The following is an 18,799-nucleotide window of genomic DNA, read 5'->3' on the forward strand; positions in this document are numbered from 1 at the left end:
TATCCTTATGACAGCTTAAAATAGTTTGAAATTGTGCCCAGGAACCTCTTTCACATTCTATCCCAAGGCAGAATAACCTAATTTTGCCTAATTTTTGTTGTTGTTGTTTCCTGTGACTGGGATCAGGGAACCAATTTCAAAGTAAGTTTTGTTAGTTTTCAAATGGATCAGTTTCCTGACTTGTTTGTGTTCAGCCCACAAATACTACTAGTACAATAGAACTAATACTGACAAAAGAAAGGAAGCAGGAATGCCTAACAAGGCCTAAGAGTAATGGCAACTCTAACCGTTGCAGGGCAATGTGGTCTTATGACAGATTAGGGCACAATGTAACCAAAACTGAAGAACCCAGGAAACCTGTGTAGTCTGCTCTGAAAAAAAAGGCTGCCATGGCTGCACAGTTCAGGTATCACTAGCAAAAGCCACTCCTCTGAATTTCTGTACAGAACCACACACATAACTCATGTGCAGTGTATCTGGCTATTCCTTAAGAATCCTGAGGTGAAAATGCATACTCTTTCTGCAGATGGGCAATAAAAATACTAATTATGATAGTGCTAACAACAGTATTTTGCTAGGCTGTAATAGCAATTTACTTGATATGTCCCCTTCAATTTTAAATAATCTGTCAGTTTGGTGTCATTCTATAACCTCGATGGACTATGTGACATTCTGAGTCCAAGTATACTGGGTTTTGATGTATGTGACAGGATAAATTTGCTCTGTTGTGCTATGTCCCAGTGGCTGTATTTTCCATGCCAAAAGCAGTGTGCTGACCTGGTAGTCCAACATGAGGAGTAATGTGCACCGCACACTGACATCACCGGGTCTTTTCACCTGGAAGCCATCCGTTTCCTGGGTTGTAGGCGTTCTGTGCCACTGCCAAAGGAAAAAGCAAGTAAGATGGTCAGTCTTTTTTTCAGTGATAGCCGTGGAGGTGCACAGTATGCCACATAAGAATAAGACAAGTACAAGCCTTCTGGAGATCTTGCAATTAATTAAAAAATAAAAAAGAAAAGAAAAAAACCCCCACAAAACACCCTCCTTCCCCCAATTAATGTCTTGCTCTGCCCTTACAATTGAGCTTAAGTGCACAATCTGTTCTGCTGTTAACAAGCTTTACTTGTTAGGAAAAATGTGTGCAATATTTTCATCATTTTATACATTCTGTCCAAAGATGTGCACTACATCACTAGCACACCTATGGTTTTAGACTATATAGATTCTGTAAGTCAACATTCTTAAAAAGAATGGAATTTTTAAAACTTTAAATGAGATACCCTAATGAGATAATGAATGCAAGTGAATTTAAACAAGGTAGACAACAAGCACATAGCTGTTTACCTGTGCTAGTATCAAGTTTATATGCAAAGGGTGCACGACCTTCTTACCTCCACAAGATGGTTGTCAGGTCCATAAAGATCTTTGTCCAGCTCAATAACCAAACTCTTAAAAAAAGATGAAAACTTCCGTTTTTGTTTGCTGAGCTGTACAAGCAGAAGAAACAGAAATGTTTCAGGCTGCATATATTAGTTTGTGTTCTATGCTTCCCTCTCGGGCTTTCTCTTTCTCTTGAACATTAATTCCCATATAGACCACAAGTGTGATCAATTTAATTGAGTTTTCCCTCTGACAAATTCAGGGTAAGAGGCAAAAGTCTCAACAGCGGTGGAACAGTGCGCACTTGAGGGAAGTTTTCCCTTACTCTCTTAATGTTATTGGAAAGGACTGGCTTGTAATGTGAACAAAGCAGCTGTTGGAGCGGGTCCAGAAGAGACCACAAAACTGATCTGAGGGCTGGAACACCTCTCCTGTGAGGACAGGCTGAGAGAGCTGGGCTTGTTCAGCCTGCAGAAGAGAAGGCTCCAGGGGCACCTTATTATAGCCTCTCAATACTTAAAGGGGGCTTTTAAGAAAGATGGGGACAAGGCCTGTAGTGACAGGACAAGGGACAATGCTTTTAAACTGAAAAACAATAGGTTTAGATTGGACATAAGAAAGACATTTTTTACAATGAGGGTGGTGAGGCCCTGGCACAGGTTGCCCAGAGAAGCTGTGGCTGCCCCATCTCTGGCACTGTTCAAGACCAGGTTGTTCAGGGCTTGGAGCAACCTGATCTAGTGGAAGGTGTCCCTGCCCATGGTAGAAAGTTTGACTAGATGATCTTTGGAAGTCCCTTCCAACCCAACCATTTTGTGATTCTGTGGCCACTGTATACCTTTTATTTAAGAGTTTGGTTTTTTGATGAGTGTTAATTTCTTGCTCTGATTTGTCAGATAAAAGTAAATTTTACAGATTAATCATACACTAAGTATTTTCTTTTACATTTTGCCTTTTAATTATCAGTAATTCACTGTTTACTAGGCAGCTCATACTGTCTAAATAAAAAACTGTGACGTTTATATACATACCTATGTTTTTTATATATATAATCATACTTTATATATATATAATCTAACTTTTCACAGAATACAGTCCACAGGATTTCAATTATTTTCTTTTTATTTAATGCAGATAATATTTTAGAAATACATCCTCCTTCAATTTAAAATTGCCAGTAATTGAGAAGTTATTTTGTTCCAATACTCTCGTTGTTGAAATATATGTTCTAATTTCTAAACTGAGTCTGTCTAACTTCCATTTCCAGACATTGCACTTTGTCACGCCTTCATCCTCCAGCAAGATTATGATTTTGATTCATGTATCATTATCTCCAGACAGACAGATGAGCCTTGAAAGCCTTGTCCTCTCCATACATACATGTTCTCCATCTGTTTATCCTATCGAATACTTAGCTTGTCCAGTCTATTCAAACAAGTGACACCTTTATTAGGAAAGTCCAGCCTTCCCCAGGAAAGCTAAATCCATTACTGAGGTTTCTGAGGACTTCAGAATGATAAAACTTTTCTTCCATCCTTGCTCTGACCATCCATACATCCTCTTGTCCTTCCTAGGAATATAAACTACTCACTTCTCTTTGTCTTCGTACTCTTCACAAGATGCAATGCCTGCTGCAGGCACACCTCTCATGACCTGAACCCTGCCATATCTTTTAAGGGAATTGTCTCAGCCCTATTCTCTCCACGTCCTCATAGCTGTCCTGCCCTTAAGTCTGCTGCCCTCCCTGCCCCTTCCCAACATTTACATTATGGTCTTATCCCTCACTCCGACTGGACGTGGCACCTTCCCAGATGCAATAAGCCAATGCTGCCATTCAGGGATGTCTTGTCTCAGTTGATGTCCCCAGTAAAGTCCACCACCCCACAGGACAAACTCTAGATCCTTGCCAGCCCCAGTGAAGCACAGGTAAGTCATACGTCATCCAGGAGCTTCCCCTCCACTCGCAGCTCCCATGAAGCAATGCTGCCATCAGAGTCATCAGCATCAGACTTTGCAGGATTAAATGTGTTGGAGATGTAAAGTCTCAGTTTCCGCTTTTGCTGTTTGAGACAAGAAAAGTACACATCCAGTTTAAGTCCAAGATCTGAGGAAGCCACAGGAAAGGTGACAGTTATACATTTAGTAGAGAATCTGCAAGTTTAGTACAGTTGTACCAGGTTATATTAGAATTTAAGATTTGGTTATGTATAGGAAAATACACTGAAGATCTGAATCTGAAACTTCCTTTCAAAAACTATTGGCTATACAAACATACTAAGATCCACTGTAAGTGGAGAAAGACAGGAAGTTGCAGGGCCAAGCCTCTGAGGCTACACATCCTCTACTTCTGGATTAGATATTTGAGAAATCATTGTAAGAAAAGCATGATACGATGCCCTTCCCATCTAGATCCTAGCTAGACTGCTAAAACTCAGCTTCAAACCTCTTGCCACATGAATGTCTTCCATAGTTGCACCAGTTCAGATTTGTAAATGGCAGTTACAAATACAGCTAATGCTGCAAATTACATGCTGGACACATCTTTGTCCATCTTCATTCTAACATCATGCAGAGCCTGGTAATAATCTTCCCATACCTCATACACAGGCTGCCTAACCTTAGAATCATAGAATGGTTTGGGTTGGAAAGGACCGTAAGATCATCTAATTCCAACCCCCTGCCATGGGCAGGGACACCTCACACTAGAACATGTCACCCAAGGCCCTGTCCAACCTTCCTCTTTAACTGCCTTTCACCCACATCAAACATGTTGCAGCTCCAACTTGCTGTGAGACCTGAGCGGAGGAAGGAATCGTGCTTCACCCCTAACCCAGGCGCTCAAGTCTGTGAGACATACAATCATGCCTACCTGCTGTAATTTTTACAGGGTATCTAAGGTTTCCCAGTCACTGTACTGACTTAGGGCTACATTATTTCTCAGTGCCCTTCTCTCTTGTGCACCATATGGAAAACCTGGTGATTAACTCTGATGCGTGGATTCAAGAAAAGATGTTGCCAAAAATTTCTCTGGGACTCAAATATCTGTTTATAATACAATGACAAAAAGGCTACAGCTGTCAAGTTAAACAGTGAAAACAACCTTCATAGAACTTAAGAAAGGAGTAGTCTTGTAAAGCTTTCACACTCCCACATACACACATATAGGAGAGAAGGAAGTCATATACACCAGGTCAGAAAACTAAAAATCTAATATAGCACAGAGGAATGTGGGAGGCAGAGATGTACGGCTGAAGAGGAAAAAGAAAATGACTACATTTTGCCAAATCTGGAGAAGACAGTGACAGAAAGGTTTGATGGAAATGGAGTGTCAATAGTATGCACTGATAGGAAACAGGTTTTTCAAAAGTGCCAAGAATCCAGAAAATGACAGGTCGACACAGATAAGAACAGGCAGACAGGTAGAAAAATATTCATGAAAATGCATATTCTTTCTCCATCCTTTCCTACAGGATTTCTGTTGCTAAAGTACTCTTTCATTATATAGATTTGGGAGTTTTTATTTTAATGACCCAGAATCTTTATTTGGTGTGGAGGACTTGTGAAGGACTTCACAGTTCTAAATTCACAACTCTTCAAATTAACTTGCACATTTTATGTTCTTGAACTTTATTCCCACCTGATTAGTTGCAAAACTGTATCTATATACATAAGCAGCTTTTCTCTTACTAGTTCCTCTTAGATACTCTACTGACATTTCAGGTTTATATCACTGATTTCATTTCCTCTTCTTTTGATTTCCAAAGACATTATCACCATTCTCCCTTTCACCCTGGAAACTCCTTCTCTCCTTACATCTCCTCATATCCAGACACGAACTATATCTGTTTCCTCTGAAATCTGACATTTCATCACTAAGATTATCCTCTGCAATAACATCCTTATTCAAATCTGAGCATTTTAGATGTCTTTCTTTCTCCTAGCTTTCAGGCCCTAGCTGCCTTGTACAGTCCACCTGAAACCAAGTTAGTAAAAATGCCTAACTCCACTCTGAAATACAAAATACCTCCCCTTGATGCTTTCCACTGTTTGCCTTCACTAACGCCTTATCATTTTTCTTTCAAGTCATGCACAAGCCAGATGCAGCTTGCATTTCAGAACTGGTCTCCTGCTGGGTTCCCTATACCTTCCCTGCTCTGCCAAAGTCAGAGTCTGCATATCTTTTCATTTCTCTCTTCAATGTACAGTATTTTTTTCTAAACAATGAACCCTCTTTCTCAAGTTTAATAATTTCCTCACTGTAACCCCTATTACTCAGCTCACTTCTCTACATTGTCATCAGAAAGAAACTCAGAATAATTATGAATAAAAATCCTAAGTAAAGGCTATCTCTAAAGTTATCTTTTCTCCTACTTTCTATGTACCTCGATTTTAGATTGAAACCCATTTAACCTTTGACTCCAGCATGTTACAGACACTACTGACAACCTGTAAGTACTGTGGAATGCTGAGCCTTTAGTCTCTGCTAAGCAAAGACATTCTATCCAACAAGCAAAATGTGCAACCTGTAACCTGGGAGTTGTCTTCAGATTTTGGCCCAAAAGGTACTGCAAATTTGCAACACTATTAAGGCAGTGATTATGTCCTAAATGCAACCAGAGAAAGATCCTTGCTTCTGACTTATCAGGAAATCAAACAGGGCAATTGCACAGCTGCAAGAGGACTCCAACACCAAATGAGCTTTAAATCTATTAAAAATCTTTATTAGAATACCAAGCAGAGTAAGGTTACATAAAGACGGGAAACTCACTTTTGCCAGGTAAAATGGAATTTAAAAAAAAAAAAAAAAAAAAAGTTTTGTAAACCATATTTTCTCTGCTCACATGTCCTTGAAAATGGTTCATTTCTTCAGGCTTGCTCTTATTCCAGCAACTCTATGATTTCCGGGGTTGCAGGAAACTCTGTAGCATCATTTCTGGGGAGACAGAGAGAATCCTCTCTTTTTATTCCTTAAGATCCAACTGTGATTGTGCTATTGCCTTCTCTCAGGAGACTCCAAATTTCTGCTTTTTCTTCTGGCGTTTTACTTTAAGGAGGTAGTCCCTCATCCTTTTTGCCTCGCTGGCTGCACTACCCTGCACTCCAGCTGCCACCATCTCCCTTCCCTCTGAGGGATTTACCAGGCCAAGTACACCTCAGGACATGACAAACACTAGCTCTCCTTTCTACAGCTGAGCTACCATCCTTTAAAAGGAACCTACATAGCAATGCAACTGCAAACAGGTGTCAGCCATCACAACTGTCATAACTGGTAACTCTAGACCTGACCTGCAGAGTGCAGCCAGATCTGCCAAAGACTTTCTGGTAAGCAGTCTGAAAAATTGTGAAAAAGGCATTTGGCCCTGAACACTGCTTGAACAGCCAAACATATCCTCCTCTGTAGCACACCATACTGACCCAGAAAGAGCCAAGCTTCCACAACTACCTTTCTGAAGCTGCTGTCAACGTGTCCACCTCCTGTTTGTTCCCTTATGAGTTGCTGCTCCATTTTTCCTTCTTTCTGCCTTTCCCAGAAGCCCCACTACCACTTCTTCCTTACACATGTCTAAGTGTTGCCAGCACCACTGCCTCTTCATAAAAGCTACCAGGGATCAGCTCTGCTCCAGACAATCTGGGAGGCTGACTATCTTCTTCCAGTTCCACGAACTAGACAATGGCACTTGAACTTGCCCTACATATACCTATCACCAACAGTGGTAATATATACTTCAAGCAGTGGCATTTAAAGAAAATACATCTCCAGCAAAACATCAGAACCATAGCTCTACAAATGAATATTTTCTTTGGACCAGTAGGCTCCTTCTCCTCTAGCATGACTCTTCTCCTGTAAGCTGAGACACTACAATCTCACCTGATGAAGCAAGATTCTGGCAGACATCGAAGAGTATAGTCTGAATTCCTCCTGAAGAGATCTACCCAGTGAGTAACAACTTCAGCACTCTCAGCTATACTGCTGTCATAAGGATGACCAGCCTTGGAAGATGTCAGCTCAGAGATGGTACAGATAGTCAAGACTCAAGTTTGCTCAAGAAGAACACCTAAATGGCACTGGCTGGGGTTTTATAGCCACTATACAGACCATAAAGTCCCTTGGCTGAAGATACACACCCAAAATCACTGCACTCAGTTCACTTATCAGTACTCCTGGCTTCCACAATAATGTCAAGCTCATATCCAGAAGGCTCTGAGAGTGAAGTATTCTTCCATCTCCATTTCACCCAGGCAGGAAACGATACAACATCAGTTATGTTCAACTTGGTTATTTTGCAGCTTAAATATAGCAATGTGATGTAGTCGAGGAAGAAGCCACTGCCCTTCAACAAATTCTGCAAATTTCTTAGCAATGCACATTATAGCACAGATCGAAAATCAATTCTCCGCTCTGTATGGTTGGTTCTCAGAGAACAGAAAAGCAACCAACCAAAACCTGTGGCCTTGATTTTTACTGGTAGGATTCTCAGCAGTTTGGAGCAAAAACTAAAGAGAGAACTTACAGCTCTAGGGCAAGAAGAAAGCATCACATTTCATCTCTCCAGACACACTGAAACTTTATCACCCACAAAGAAAAGATTAACAGCGGGGAACTTCACAGACACTTGATCAACATTGCGAATCAAATAACATCTTGTCCAAAAATCAATAAATGCTTGATGTGCTTATTCCCTAAGTGTAAGATACACATGTTTAAGATGTATCTTTGACTTGTCTTAAGCAAAATTAACCTGAAATAGCAGTCATATTAAAAAGAGGAGCCTTCCCCAAAAAGCACTGTATTTCACTTACAATTTCTCCTTGAAAAAAAGGAAAAAAAAAAAAAAAGCAGCATATGTGACAGAAGATTGGGCATGTCAGCGATGAACTATTGCAAAGGTCTCAGCTACGATAGCAGCACAATTGGCAGGAGAGCTCATGTGGAATGAAACAGATCTAAAAAGAAGGCTGACAGGAATGCTGGAGCAGCAGTACAGCTTTTTCTCTCTACATTCTTAAATGTCATCTTCACACAAATCAGCACAGTTTAAGTTGAAGTAAATAGGTGTAATGCTGGGAATCCATCAGATTCTTCAGAAAACTACCTCTTGTTTATAGTGCCTCTTTTTTTTTTTTCAGTTTCCATTAGCCTTATCTCCTTAAAATTCAAATCAGAATCTAATCATCTGAAGATACCATCATCTGTGTGATACCCCCAAGACAAATCTCCATCAAATATTGAAGTTAAAGTTTCCTTCAGTGACCTCTCAGGCAGGACACAGTACCTACAGGACACTTCCAGGGAAGCTGTACTTGGGATTTCAAACAAAGTTATCAGAAGATAGTCTACTACTGACTGAATCAAGCAAATCTGGCTGTTGATCTTACGAATAGTACTGTATTAACAGCTTTCTATGCACATCTTAAGGATAGATTCTGTGTACCTCAACACTGCATAAAAACCTCACGCATAAACCACAGGAAAGATTAAAATCTGTGTTTCTGCATTTGCACATCGAGTAACTGTTTCTTTTTCTCACAAATAAACTTTTTAGGAAACAAAAAGAACAGGGGAAGATAAAGTAGCATGGAGAGTAGAAATCAGGAGACAAAAAGAACAATATCCACAAACAACAAGTGTTTAAGTCTGACCATTATAAAGGAATCAAATTAAATGGAGTGTCCACATCAGAACTGGAATATAGAGGTATCGCTCACCCAGAGTAGCAACAATCACATATGTCAAAATTTGCAGAAGAAATAAAATGAGTTAGGTAACTTGTGGCAACAAAAGACGGACAAGAACTTAAAAATGGCCAACTTGAAGCAGGAAAATCAGTGACTCCGTAGAATAAACAAGTATCATGAATACTAAAAGGAACTACCCAGTATTTACTGAGTTCAAAATTGCACTAACACATGAAGAACACCTGTAGACAGTTCTACAAAAACTTCAACAAAAAAAACCCCCACAAACCTCCAAAGAGTCAAACAAATGTTATAGAGGAATAAAATGGAGAATAGTATGCACAACAGTCTAAAAAAGTCAGTTAGAGCAGCTTATATACTTATATATATATACTTATATACTTATATACTGCTTATGGCAGTTGTATACTGTACTCTTTCAGGAAGAAAATCAGGAGGGGGATGCGGACGCGTGGTAAGAATAGCTAGGTGCACTGAAAAATTCCTTCCCTACAGTGATTGGGAGCACTGCATTTTTTACCTAAGAAAAGAGAACATTAAAGAACATGAAAGATGTATTTAAAATATGGGCTGATCTAAAGGAGATATGGTGTTTGCGTCTTCCTTATCTCACAATGCAAAAAGCAAAACACATAAAATTATGCCACAAGACCATAAATTCAAACCTGATCAATGGAAGTATGTCATGTATGCTATAGAAAGCATAATGAACCATTGTTAACCCATAGAACTCATTGTCACAGAACATAGATTTAGAACTTGCAGGTTTTTAAGGCAGAAGATACTTTATTGTCCAGTTTAATTTCCTGTGCAACACAGGCCCTAATCATTCATCAAACAGGGCAGCTCATTTTAAAGGATATCCAGTCTTGACTTAAAGACTTGACATAATGAAAAATCTATTACGTCTCTGATATCTTGCTCTAGTGGTCATAAACATGCACATTAATCAGTCGCAATTGGTCTATTTTTGAACTACCAATGGGTTGGACTAAAACCAAAAGCTCTTAAAAAAGAAACAAACCCTCCCAACAATAACAAAAAACCACAAACAAACAAAACGAACAATAACAAAAAAAAATCCTTCACCAAAACAAACTCCTCCTAAATGTGTGCCCCCCTCCCTCTGGATAACACATTACCCAGGGAAGCTGTGGAACATCCTACCTTGGGGATGTTCAAAAGCCATCTGGACAAGGTTCTGGATAACCAGCTCTAGGTAGCCCTGCTTGAGCAGGGGGATTGGACAAGATGACCTCCAGAGGTCCCTTTTAACCTCAACCAATCTGTGATCCTGTTACCGGTCACTATTAGTAAGGATTATAAGGATATACTATAAGTATTATCCACACCAGCCTCGTAATTCTTGTTGCCACTGCATGTGGGAGAGGGAAGGCGATCATGCAAGATTTAATCATGTTCCCATCAAATACTTCAGCTAGTTTGTGATGGGTTAAGAATGCACATGTTCTTTGCCTGTTTGTGTCAAGGCTGGGGAACTTTTTACCTAGTGGCTTGATTCAGTCCTAACTAGTTAAACACAGCATAGAATGGTAAGGCTGTGGGCACAGGCTCTGCCAATAAGTAACTATCCAGGCAATAAGCCAGCCAGTAATGCAGTAACACACGTTAATGTGGTGTCATTGGCAACCCAGCCCTCTCAATAATAACGTGTAAGAAGCCCCAGATCAGACCAGAGAAGACAACCTGGGAACTCCTAGGGCCAAGTTCAGGGTACCCAAAAGGAGGTGGACTCACCTAAAGCCCACTGACTCTGAGGTGACCTTCAAAATTCAGGTGACTGCAGATCAAGATACATGTTGAGACTAAGGACAACCACAAGCCATGACCCAACTCTTCCTACATATAAACACATACTAATTAGAGGATGTATCTGTTGCGGACTGATCTCCTCACACTTAGAGAAACTATAAACTATTTGGCTTTTTCTTTTATTTTGTAAATTTTATGGTTGATGATAAAAATGAGAAAATTCCTAATAAAATTCCCTCAATAGATTGTTTTGTTTAAATTTAAATTGCCATAAATTCTGCTTTACCTTCAACATATTTCTACTTTAAATGGCTTGTGCAGACATTTACCCTGAAGAGCTTTAAAATATCTTATGAAAACCATGTAGTGCTTGATGGGGTCTAGGGTCACGGAGCTGGCAGCAACAGTAAGTCCAGGTTACAGGCCTGTATCATGTAATGCTTTTCAGAACCAATGAAGATACAACTTCAAAAATGAAATCTTTTTTTCCCCAGAGTCTTCTCTGACAATTACATTTATTCAGGCACCTTTTCCCCATTTGTTCTTGTGCTAACATTGTCATTCAGCCTGTCAATACTTTTCCTCCCCTCCACCTAAAAGGCAGCCACTACCAGTCCCTTTTTTTTTTCTGTATTCACATATAAAAGCCAAGTGACATACACAAGGTGAATCTTCCTTTCTCTAGGTTGTTCCAGAAGCACTTTTTTGCATTACCATTCTAGTTTGAACCATTCATTTTGACACTGCATTCAAGTTTTAACAAGTCAGATGTCACTAGGGTCTTCTGCAGCAACACTAGGGACTTCTCTGTTGCTCATCACTTTTAATGATGTTTCAAATCAGTTGGCAAGTGTTTTATAGCAGAAATTCCTCCACTTAATCCCAGCCAGCGCCAAGTCCAAGATGACAATCACAGAAAAGGAAGTACACTGCCCATGTGCCACAGACCTCAAAGTACAGAGGGGAATCTACAACAGCTAAAAAGTGACAGAGCTGCCACTGCTCTCAGTTACCTTAAATTTTCCTTAGTAATCCCCAGCTTTTTCTCCGTAACATTCCATGAAGAATGAATAACATGCTTTGCTCAAGTTGGAGTAAATGATACTGACTGCATTTGCTGATTGAAGTGAGTACAGGTTTGATTCCAGGAGCTCAATGACAGTAGGGTTCAGAGTATGACACAAAAATCCCCAGACATTATTCATTCTTCTGTCCCTAAGAATATCCCTTGGAGGTACAGAACTCAGTACATGGCAAAGATGAGAGTCTCTTAGAACAACAGAACTCTGGAGCTCAGATATGAGGTGCTGCATACTGCATGCTGCATGAGGTGCTGAGACACAAGGCATACTGAGTAAAAAAAACCAACGAGTTTGCCTGGAGGGTAGAGGATCATGCAGAAACCTTTGTGTTTCAGGAAAAAAATGCAAATTTCCTTCTGCCAGCAATCCAATAGCAATTCCTCAGTTATTTTAAAACCTCAAAGCGGGGAAAGCACATTTAGTTTGAGGAACTCCAACTACACATAGGTCTTGTCACTGTCCCACACCAGTTCAGTGTGAAAGAGTGACAGCCCCTGGTTTGGGTAAGACCAAAATATCGTCTGTGGTGCCAGGGCGTGGAGCAGGAGCCTTGCTTGTGGGATGGGTCACTAGATGCTCTCCTTTCAGCCAGGTGACCTTGGCATGAAAATCATCTCAGTCTTAAAATTATGTTTATGTCCACAACTGACGACAATAGAGAGAAACAGGCACTTCTTAGGGCATGATTTATCTATATTCTTTTAAACACCTACTGCTGTATGAGAACTGTGCCCTGAACTCTGCTGCCCGCACTGACTAAATCTCTTGACTATGAAGGGAGACCAGAGTGACTAGCTTACATATAAATAAATACAATGTAGATGTCTATACTTAGCCAAATAAATCCCACTCCCAAAGTCCACCATGGCCTTAGCTGTCCAGATTGTCAGTAATGCATTCTTCTTTAATGACATATACTCGTCTGGAGTTGAGCCATGCGGTTTCTGTTTCCTTCAGGCCATGGAGCTTGCTATATCTGTACCTCTAGCCACACTGCAGTCAAACAGCCCTGTCTGCCTGACTCCCTCTTAAAAAGTCCTTTATGGAATTCTGAGTGCATGAGTCTTCCATAAAGTCAGTGCAAGGACTCTTGCGACAAGTGGCATGCAGCAAATACTGCTCTGCAGATGAGAATGTAGCCCAAGAACATAGGACTGACAGAAGAGAACATGCTAGTACCCAAAGGCAGCGGAAAGAAAAGGCAGGATCTGGAGCGAATAAGCTGGGATCTGAGAAGGGTTGCTGACTGTGGTAAAGTGAACTGGCAGGTAGTGAAAGCCACTTCCCCCCCGCTTCAACCAACCTCACAAGCCCTAAGTCTCCTTGCTTTCTGAGCAACCCCACAGCTGTCATCTGTTTCAAGAGAGCAACTGTTCACAGAATATCCAAGTAGGATCAACAGGCCCAGCATATTGTATACACTGTCCTCAATCAAAAGTGTTTGAAACATTTTCCCTAAAATTTCTCCAGAATAATCAGTCTTCAGAGAAAAAAAGTCAGCAACACTAGACCATAAACTTGTGGTTCCCAAAGACTGTTTCTAGCTACAACTCAATCACTGTGACCAATACGGTAAGTGCAATTACAACTGATAATTCTGAGCAGTCCTGCATATTCCCTACATATTATCACATACCTTAGACAAATTTAAATTTTTACCAGGATTACAATCTCAGTTTGGGAACCACTGTTTTAACGCAAATATTTCAAAATTACGAAAACTTTGATAGGAGATGGAAATGCAGAGATAACTTTTATTGCTGTTACTAATGCTCCAACTATAATAAAATGAATATACTTATATCAGAACAACCCCAAAATTATCTAGGCTTAGCTCTCTTTTGACAGGTCTTGAATTTCACAGCTGCTACACACTAAGTCTAGACATGAATTTGAAAAACATCTGATTGATCATTCTTTAGATGTTAACTAGCTGAGTAACTGATATTTAAAATGTCTGCTGAGCCCTAGATGGAAATGGAATTTTCTGTCTATAGCTTCTGTGGAGTGCTGTGCCTCCTAGACTCTTCCCCATTACAGGCCCTGAATATCTCTGGATATTCAGAGCTGAAACCTCATGTACTGGTCAATTCTCTAGTTAAAGAGTTTGCCACAGAACAAACATCTCCCTTCAGATTTATGAAAGCAAATCTAAGTCTTCAATTACTTTTAAACATGGCCAAGCTCCTAGCTAGTTTAAAATAATTGTGTTCTGCAGACATTAAGAAGCTAAGGCAAATTACTCAAAGAGACAGTCCAATCTACTATATACAATACTTTTTGACTACAAACTTGTGATTTAAACAATCCACACTTTGGTTCCTACCTATAAATAGATATGTTAATGGAACTTAATTCCTTCCAATTTTTTTTCTGTTTCATATATATCAACTGGAAAAACAGCAGAGGTAAAAGCCTTTCACATCTTATCACATACCTGTACAGTGACAAACAGAATGGAATCTTGATCTTAGTTGGGCTGATACCCATTACTCTGGTACAGACAAAAATGACAGCTTTACTTCACAATAGACATACAGCTACAAAACTATTCATACTACAGGATTTACTATATAAGTGAGTATGAGCTTTCAATACAAAGAAATGAAAAGAAATTCTTCACAATGAAAGTGGCCAAACATTGGAACAGATTGCCTGAAGAGGCTGTGAAACCTCCATCCGTAGAGATTTTCAAAATTCCACAAGGCCTTGACAACCCTGTTTTGAGCAGCAGGTTGAATTAGATGACTTCCAGTTTCCTCCTACCTAAACTTTTCCATGATTCAGTTGAATACACTCAGAAAACTCAGGAAAAGACCATTTCAGTAGGGTATTATGTATGGTGAAGTGCTGAACTCGATCTAATAGAAATTGCAGAAAACGTCATCTATTCTTTTCTTACATAAATCATCCTTTTACAGGCTATGTGAATGTGCACATTTTTGCAGGATCTTTAACAATTTTTCTGAAAGTCATTCTTCCCGTTATATGTTTTGTTATTTCACAAGTTTAGCTTACGACTGAATTCTAGTAGGAAATTTAATACATCTCTTCAGCATACCCCTCTAATCTCTTATTTTCTTTTTAATCATTCTAATAGAAAGTTCCAAAGCCAGTGTTTATTTATCCAGAAGCTATTATTCTCCTTATTAAAGCCTTTCATAAGATAGAGTTGGTAATATCCACAGAATTTTCCCCATCACTTTTCTATGCATGCTGCTCCCCAGCTGCTTATTCTTAGGAGCTTTGTCTGACCTATTTCAAAAAAACTCTGTTAACAGGACTTTAACTGGAAAGATCATTCCACCATTTAATACAAGGATTATTTTTTCCCCTAACTCAATGTATAAATTTTTCATTACATACCTTCATTGGCCTCTTCAGCGCTTCCTGAATATCCACACGCTTCCGCATAATGGTCTGGTCTAGTTTGCGTTCAAAGGCCAACAGATCCATGTAGGCTTGGGACTCAGGAACCAGCTCCCGGATCTGAGAAGAAAGCAAGGAATATCCAGCACTGGAAGCAAGAATCTACTATGTTCCAGAGCACTAATACTAACACCTTCCCGGACCTTAGACAGATGTGCTCAGAAGGAGTTACCCCTAAAGTACATCCCAATTAGCAAGGAGGTCTCAGTAGCATGGTACAAGCATATGACTGAAAAGCTGGAGCACAGAACTAAAACTAATGAATTCTGAAAGACCCAGCTGGATCCACAAGGCCTGAACCATGGATCTTTTTTTCCTTTTCAAGTGAGGCTTAGCTAGAGGCAGCCTGCGAGCCACTGCTCTTAGCAAAGCAAAGCACAGTAAATTTGTCCTGTTTAAACTAAACAAGTATTGGGTCTCTCTAGGCGAAAAATAAAAGGGTGCGTGTTCATGCTGACTTTTTAAAAACAAGTGTTTTTAAAGTCGTAAGTAAAAACTGCCCTTTAGTCAACACATCTTCTTGGCTGAGGTGAAATTGAACTTCACATCAAAGTTTCAACATGACCAGCTATAAGTTGGATCTTGCCAACTTTTACTGATATTTCAATACACTAGTTAAACTACATTAGTTCGATTAACAAACCCCTTTTCTATTTCCCCTTTTCCAAAGAAGTTAGCAGAGAAGGTGACACAAAGTAAGTTACTAGGAAGACCTAATGATCTGAGCTTGGAAATGGGCAAGTACACCCTTACATGAAAGAGTCTGTCCTTAACTGGGAGTAAGTCATGCAGGCAAACAATAAAAGAAAGGAACTGTAATTATAATAAATAATAATAAACTGTAATTATAATAAATCTACTGGATGGCCTTGTCTATTTCTACAATATTCACTCTAGCTTTCACCTATATAACTAAAATATTTAACTTTAAGAATACTTCTGTTTATAGGAATTAAAAGGTAGTTCGTATTCCTGTTTTGCTTTAGAATCTACAAGTCTACAGTTTTAATTTGATGTAAGACACAAACACCTATGAGAGACACACCAGGCATACACCTGTTCACCCTGTTCTGCAAGGACACAAGAACTATTGCACGGGGTCATCCCAACCATCATCTATCCTAGCATTGTGTCTCTGACAGCATTTGAAAGTTGTTGCTCTTTGGTACCTACAATAGCCTGAGGCATGGCGTTCCAGAACCTCAATACGCAGTGTGTGAAGAAGTACCTCCTTTTGCTCATTTTGAACCTCCCATTTGCTAGCTTCACTTGATGCCATTTTCTTGCATAGGTGCAGCAGCAGTGGGCAGGCATTCTCTATGCACCTTCTCCATCCTACTCATATATTTCCCCTTCTTAATATTTTTCTTTTCCATCCTGAAGAGGAACAATTCTTCCCTTCTGTATTTAGACTGATCAAGACTATCAAACAAATGTCTCTTTCAACCTCATTTGTTTGTTTGTTTGTCTGAGATACTCTTTTTACAGCAGGACTGACACTTTGGAGAAGCAGAAACCATGGAGCCAAAAACTCTGTTCAGCTGTAGCTGAACCTCTGTATTTTTAACTGCTTGTATTCTTTCACAAAGTCTTAGTATCAGCAGAATAATAAAAGAGCATGAACATTTTTAAGAGCGAAGCATAAAGAACAAGCATTGCCCTGGAAACATCATGGAGTTGCCAGACAGCTTGCAGAATAAAGACAGCTAAGCAATACCTCCTCCCCACACGGAATACAAATCTTTGGACGCAACAAAATATCCCAATGCTTTTATCCTGTCCCACACAGAAGAAAAGATTCCTCAGTTCCTTCCACATAGAGGAAATTAATCATGCTGTACTGCAGTCAATTAAAAATTCTGAACCTAAAAAAATAGCTTCAGTTCATGAACTCCTAGGCATACAACGCAGCAGAGTGCTGGCCGACACAGCCCTCAAGATAAAGCATATACTACAGCTGTGATACCTTTCCAGATAGTTTGCAGGGTACTGGACTCAGGATCTAATGAAATTTCTAAGAAGTTTGTAGAAACAGCAGTAATCGTCAATAAATACTTCTATTTCATACTTTTACATCTTACCACATGAAAGTGAAAGGGTATTCAAAACTATAACAAAACTGGATATTAAAAATTTTAAGATGTTAAGAAAGCATAAACACAACAAAGATAATACTGCATATAATTCCTTGAACTGCAAATGACTGCAGTTTGGAAGAATATTTGGGAGAAGAATTGTACTTGCCTATGTTTGTACTCTTGTCTAGGTATGTGTTATGATCACAGTGAAGATGGGATACTGGGCTAGATCAAAGGTCCATCCAGGCTAGTTTGGGCTGCTCTTACAGTCTTTTGCTCCCTCACACTACAATTGGAAAAATCTTTTGGAGGCATGATAATGTTACTATTTCACACTCTTTCCCAATTTCCCCTCAAGAGTGAGAGGAAAATAAAAGAGGAGCCCTAGCAATATTGCATCACAGTGAAGAATTTTCTTTGTTTCTGGTACATCCTAGCTCAAAAGATAAAGGTACTCTTGCACTCCAGCCAGTAGTACATAATTATTTTTTTCAGTCTTCTTCATAAGTAAGCAAACCCCCAATTATCTTGGTGTTTATGTGATAAGAATCTGCCTAATTCCTTCTTGCTGCATGGTTTGCCCTAACTGAAAAGTTCATAGCTCCATGCAAGTCACCGCTCTTCTACAAAAGTTCGAACTATGAATGTGTAAAGAGTATTTCAAGACCTGAATTCTCTATTCTGGCCTATATCTATTTCAAGAAACTACAATAAGCACCTAGCAGCAGTATCCATCATCTCAGTTTTGAAGCATGTATGTTAAACCTTAGATTAGAATTATATGGATAACTGGAATAGATTATTATTAACATCAGTAAGATAATGTCTTTCTAGAGTCTGGGGTCCTTTTTTTCCAGTTGTGAAAATTCAAAAGTTTAAAAAATTTAAAAATTAAGAAGAACATACTATTATTAAATTATGCACCTTTATCCTTGATTTCCATGGATTATTTATTGACGGTGACAGAAGAATGGAAAATTATAAGTGGGGGCAGTGAGGATAGCGTGCAGGGAATAGCAGGATGGGAGACGCTCTCACCATTTCCTTGTAAAAGCAGCACAATGCAGAGGCCCCACCACATGTGTCTGCAAACAAATGTGCAAGGCTTATCAAACAGAAACAGAAACCAGGGAACAGCTGCAACACTACCATTTCTGGAATATGAACAGTATCACGGGATAAGGTCTATGAATGGCACAGTATGACAGCTTGGAAGGCAATTACAAGAGGCTGCACACTAGGTAAGGCTTCATCCAAATGCTGAGTTGCACTGGAGCAGGTGACACTGCAAGGGGTATCTCCTACAAACCACTCGACCAAGAAGAAGACAAAGCCCTTCTGAGACATTTGGAAGAAGCC

At 39.6% G+C, this 18,799-nt stretch overlaps 1 protein-coding gene across 6 annotated transcripts in view; it reads right to left on the reverse strand.

Annotated features, from left to right (window-relative positions):
- Nucleotides 1-18,799, reverse strand: part of SMARCD3 (SWI/SNF related, matrix associated, actin dependent regulator of chromatin, subfamily d, member 3) — an 89,959-nt gene that overhangs the window by 13,413 nt on the left and 57,747 nt on the right. For all 6 annotated transcript variants that reach the window (XM_030491406.1, XM_030491385.1, XM_032920366.1 and 3 more), the window contains 4 exons: nucleotides 15,300-15,422; nucleotides 3,318-3,440; nucleotides 1,392-1,487; nucleotides 778-879 (listed from right to left, as the gene is read on the reverse strand). In XM_030491406.1, the coding sequence (XP_030347266.1) occupies nucleotides 778-879; nucleotides 1,392-1,487; nucleotides 3,318-3,440; nucleotides 15,300-15,422 (444 nt within the window). The remainder of the gene's footprint in view (nucleotides 1-777; nucleotides 880-1,391; nucleotides 1,488-3,317; nucleotides 3,441-15,299; nucleotides 15,423-18,799) is intronic.

Source organism: Strigops habroptila, chromosome 1 (genome assembly GCF_004027225.2).
Source record: "Strigops habroptila isolate Jane chromosome 1, bStrHab1.2.pri, whole genome shotgun sequence".
Classification (NCBI taxonomy): Eukaryota; Metazoa; Chordata; class Aves; order Psittaciformes; family Psittacidae; genus Strigops; species Strigops habroptila.